General features: G+C 48.6%; 1 protein-coding gene across 1 annotated transcript in view; it reads left to right on the forward strand.

The window, feature by feature from the left end:
• The first annotated feature begins 1509 nt into the window (after positions 1–1509).
• Amacr (alpha-methylacyl-CoA racemase) overlaps positions 1510–5366 on the forward strand; it is a 31744-nt gene continuing 27887 nt past the window's right edge. Inside the window, exon 1 of the mRNA XM_008835415.3 lies at positions 1510–1853. Coding sequence (XP_008833637.1) covers positions 1607–1853 — 247 coding nt within the window. The 5' untranslated portion in view covers positions 1510–1606. The remainder of the gene's footprint in view (positions 1854–5366) is intronic.

Genomic DNA, 5366 nt, shown 5'->3' on the forward strand with positions numbered 1-5366 from the left:
TAAGAATGTCATCAGATAGCACCTGAGACCTGTAGTAGAACCCCACCCCATGACCTGCTACACCAATGTATTTGAAAAGTGTCTTGATTTATGACTTTGTTTTCTTACTATAAAACATAATAAAACTGTTACCACGCTGGAATATGGAATTTGGGGTAACCTGAATCTCTGTTCCCAGACCACGGTCACTCATATTTGGCTCCAGAATAAGCTCTTATCCCCTTTGAGGTGAGAGCAATTTATGCCTTTGCACCCACACCTTTGCATTTACTATCTGTCCCTCCTGGGAAGAATTCATGCTGGAGTTTGCTAGCACTCACTTGTAGCTCCATTCATATTCTTAGAGCTTTCAAAATTGCACCAGGCCATGTGCACACAAGTTCTACCCACTGCGGAGAAAATGATTCCTAAGTGTTCGTTGAGTATTTCTGATTATTTTGTTGTACTGTTTTAAAGGTTGGAAAAAGTTGCAAACTCAAAATCGCAATTGTTCATAAAATTGACACCTGACAGATCAAAGATTTTTAGAGCACTCTCATTTAGCTCCCCATGAGTACTACTACTTAGGATGGCACTCAACTCCCTATGTATATGGAAATGACTGCTTCTGATCCTCTTGCCTCCACATCCCCAATGCTGGGATTTAGGGCGTACACACCACAGCAGTTTTTTGAGTATCAAACTCTCAGTGTTATGGAAAAAAATCAGAGACCAATAGCCGAAGTCAGGTGAGGAGAGGACGTTTAATTTGACACTAGCAGGACTGACACCACCAATAAAGGAGTCAGAGCCCTTGTTCAAGTTTTGGGGGGCTTTTATACTCATGTGTGGGGAAATGCAAACAAAAGCAAAACAGCACATAGGTGACAATTAAGTAAAAGGTACATGTGATAATTAAGCAAGGTAACATATGGCCACAACGGTTACAGGAATGAGAAAACTTTGGAAAACAAAGACTTCCATCCTGGGCAACCACAGAGGACAGAATGGGAGACTCCTGCTCACCTCCCCCATGCCTGTCTCTTAATTATCATCACATTGCAACAGTTTTCCCAGTTGTAAAGTTCTTAATTATCATCACGTTCCAACAGCTTTCCACCTCCAGTATACCGGCTTCTGACTGTTAGGCAAGCACTCTATCAACTGCATTACATTCCCCGCCTCCCTTCTGAACTCAGGTCCCTAAGTGGAAGTAGGAGGGATCTCAAACTAATTTTGGATGAAATCGTTCTAACTAAGTTTAGGGGTGGTGAAGAAGACAGCCTAGGAGAGGAAATAACCTCGCAGTGTTCGTACATATTTAGGTATTTATTTTCGTACTCTGGTGGCACAATAACAGCATCCTAAAAGGACCCGCAAAAAACCCAGCTCCGAAGTTCAAGCAAGGCTGCAGGACTGAAAAGTTGGAGCAGAGCCTTGCAGCACAAAGAATTTAGCGCCCTGGACAACCCCAGGAAGCGTGCCAGTGCGCAGACTCCTGGGCAGCCCCACCCAGGCGCCGTGGCGCTGGGGGCGGGTGGCGCTGGGGGCGGGTGGCTGCCAGTGCTGAGCCTGACCTAGGCCTGCCGTGTGGGGCCAAACGCCTATCTTCTCCCCAGCAGGCGCCATGCCGTTAAGTGGCATCAGGGTCCTGGAGCTGGCCGGCCTGGCCCCCGGGCCGTTCTGCGGGATGGTCCTGGCTGACTTCGGAGCCCAGGTGGTGAGCGTGGACCGGCCGGACACCCCCAGCTACGCCAAAGGCCTGGCCCGCGGGAAGCGCTCGCTGGTGCTGGACCTGAAGAGGCCGCGCGGAGTAGCTGTGCTGCGGCGTCTGTGCACCCAGGCCGACGTGCTGCTGGAGCCTTTCCGCTGCGGTGAGCCCAGGGCCCTGGCGGCTTGACACGTTACCTCCCCTCCGCACCAGCGCCCTCCACCCCCAGGGGGCTTTGGGTCGCCTTCGGTATTAAAGAGCATCATTCTCCCCTGGAGACCATCTTCCGAAGTGGTCCATACTGCCGTTGACTAGCAGCATTTGCCTTTTTAATTATTATTTGGGAGGATTGGACTCTCCGAGAATCTAGTGAAAGGCATAAGTTCTGTTTTGGAAAAGTGCACATAGAGTGTAGCCATTGACCCTTTGGTGAATGGTATGCCTACCCGCTAGAACCATCCACAGCCTAGGCTAACCTTCCTTTAAATGCTGCTTTTCCCAAGCTCCAGCTTCTAGCTCATTTCGTTTACTTTGGGCCCATCAAAGTATTGCTTTCATGGTTTATAGGCAAATAATGTCCACTGTGTTGGACCTGCAGACTGCTGGCATGCTTAGTGGCATCCACCTGACTGTCCACAGGTGCCACAGCTGCCACAAATCCAAAACCAAGTCTTTCCATTAATAATGACATGTCCTTCCTGCTTTATTTCAACAACCAGTATCCACCCAGCTGGCTGGTTTCATCTATCTAGCCATGTTTTCAGCTCCTTATAGCATAGTCCCATGGGTATCAGGAAATCAGTAGAATGGAGTGCTATTTTTATGTGACTATTTGGCCCTCACAACCACATTTGAGTACTCTAATGATAGTATTTAGGATTATGTCATAATGTACACATGTCCCATTTGAAGATGATGGCTCAACATAGATAGTTAAGTAACTTAGCTAAGGTATTCCCCATGTTGTTGTAGGTTTCCTTGCTGGTCCAGCCCAGGAGGGACTGCAGGGAATGAGAGTTCTGGCTGAGGTGGGGGTGAGCAGCATGGAGTAAACACACTGACACCAGGAGTCAGGTGGAAGCAGGCACTAGGCAGGTGCTGCAGACTGGTTTATTGCTGGAAAGGGCAGGCCTTATATATCTCTCCCCCTGCCCCCAGTGTCCTATAAGCTGGTGTGTTGCTCCCTGGTAGATCCCCTCATCCAGGTCTCTCGCATCATCAGTCTCTAGGTCAGGGGGCAGATTAGGTTGGCTCGTGGAAGCAGGGCCTGCGCTCTCCAGGTGAAAGCTGTGTTCTCTAGTGCAGCCTGTGCTTAGGCCTGGCACTTCCTCTTCTACATATCCATCCCTTTTTATTATAGAAAAGTCAGTGGGAGCTGAGGTTCTTTGCCTTGACATAGTTGACCCCACCTCAGAGGGCACCCAGCTTGATGGACTGTGCCTGCCTTAGGTCATCCTGACCATCAGGATCTTACCCGTCATTGACTACCAGTCCTCGAAGGGTGTGATCTCTGGCATGACCATGTGAGGGAGGAGGAGGGCAAGAAGTTACACAGCTGCTTCTCGGATGTCAGCAAGCCAGACCTGCTGGACCTGGGGCGGGGACGGTTGAAGTCTGGATCCTTGAGGAACCTGATAAACAGAGTAATTTACTAGTTTTGTCTGAGGAAGCGTAGAACAAGACATTTCATGAGCAAGAAAAGAATTAAGACTATGATACCCAAGAGTAAATAAGTAACAATCCATGAAGGGTCAAACAAAGCTTTTAAGTTTGATCAAAGTTTGTCAAGGAACCCAGAATTTTTATCTAATGTCTGAGCCCGTGTATAATTTAGGGAGATGATCTGGTCAGTGAGTATATCTAATGTCTGAGCCCGTGTATAATTTAGAGAGATGATCTGGTCTGTGAGCAAGGTCGAGTAGTTGAAAAACTTTTGGCTCCAGTGGCCATGGATGTACTGTGAGAGTTCCATCCTGGCCCTAGCAAGGTTATCTACTTTGTAAGGTGTGAGACACAGGGCTTTGAACTGTGGGTCACAGGCCATTAGCGTCATCTGTTTGATGATCACCATCTCTGAGGAAGTCTACATGTTGTTGGATGACAGAAATGGCCTGGAAGAGGTGTTAATTAATAAGAGATTGAGTGTGTAAGGCTGCAGAGGTTTTGGATATGACCTCATTGAGTGTTTTCACAGTAGTGGAAGATTGAGTGATAGTAACAGCAGCAGTGGCTGCAGCCCCCTAAGGAAAGGATAATGGCAGTGACAATTGCCGCGGTAATACCAAAATCTCTCTTGACCTGGGGGAAGGGTTGGAGAGCTGTCTGTTTTATGACAGTGACAGCATGGAAATGAGTGGCATTAGGAACAGGAACCCAGATTGCTGTGGGTTTGCACACAAAGAACCAGGGAGGCAGGGAAAATTTAGCATGCCGAGAGAGTGCAGTTAGCGAGGGAGCAGTTAAGTGTATTCTTCGGGTCGCTCATGACATTAGTAGCAAGAAGCAGAGCAAATGGAGGATGAACACAAATGGGCGAGGAGAATGAAAAACACATTAACAGAGACTTTATTAAGTGTCCAAGTTGGGTCTGCAACACCCAAGGAACCCGTTTCAGAGTTATTGCCTTTATATGTACCATTAAAGATGGCTCCACCTAATAGAAGAGAGGACACAAATTTAGGCAAGCCACCGGCCCACAGAGCTCCCAGGTCCCCCTGACAGTGTCTTTATGCCTGGGGTCAGGGTAGACATAGGAATAAGGTTTTGTAGAGACAAGGTGTCTCCAGGCTGCCAGGGAGGAAGCCTGTGGGCGTCCATCATAATCTGTAGTAAAGAGGAGCATACTTCCAGGAGTGAATGGGAGGCAGTGTTCCCATGGAATAGGAAAGCACAGTGTGGTGGGAAGTTTATGGGTGGGAGGGCACCTGGTCCATGGAGGACGCCTGACCCTTGGGGGGAGGGGTGGTGGCTCCAGGGGGCACGAAGGACACTGTAGTGTCAGAAGTGTCTTTTACTGAGGGAGACCAGATTTTGAGGCTCCATAAGGAGCCCTGGCTTCAGTTTCCATGAAAGTCACCTGTTGTGATGTTAAAGAGGAAGTGACAGTGAGAGACATTAGGGGAGGAGGGGTTAAGGACTGGGCTGAAGCAGAGCCATCCTGCAAAGAACCATGTGCCGTTTATGGGAACGGACACATGAATCAATTCCATGGTGGGGAGACCGAGGGATTCATTAGTAGTAAAGAGAACCAGGAAAGCGGGTGACTGTTCATCTACAGGGAGGATCAGAGGTGGTAATGGGACCAGTGCCCAGAGATCTGAAGCCTGGGGAGAAGCACAGCCAAAGGACAAAAGGGTGCCAAAGATAACGAAGCCAGAAAAGAATGTCATGGCTTATCAAACTCGCAGTTGGCCTGGTCTCCAGATGGGCTTCCGTAGCTGGTTGGATGTCTCTTGATGGAATCCAGTTGGGGGTCATAGCATCCTGTGGAAAAATACTCATGTCAGGACGGGGGCTGGTTTCTGCCACAGGGATGAAATAGGATCCCTCCATCTAACTAGTGGCAGAGGTATAGCCCAAGGCAAGGAGGACCAATGTTTGTATGCTGGACTGAAACCACGATTGTCAAATATGAGGAAATTAAGGTGGAACAAAGCCTCAGTAAGAGCCAGGTGAG

The sequence above is a fragment of the Nannospalax galili genome, unplaced genomic scaffold (genome assembly GCF_000622305.1).
Source record: "Nannospalax galili isolate Female #2095 unplaced genomic scaffold, S.galili_v1.0 scaffold150, whole genome shotgun sequence".
Lineage (NCBI taxonomy): Eukaryota > Metazoa > Chordata > Mammalia > Rodentia > Spalacidae > Nannospalax > Nannospalax galili.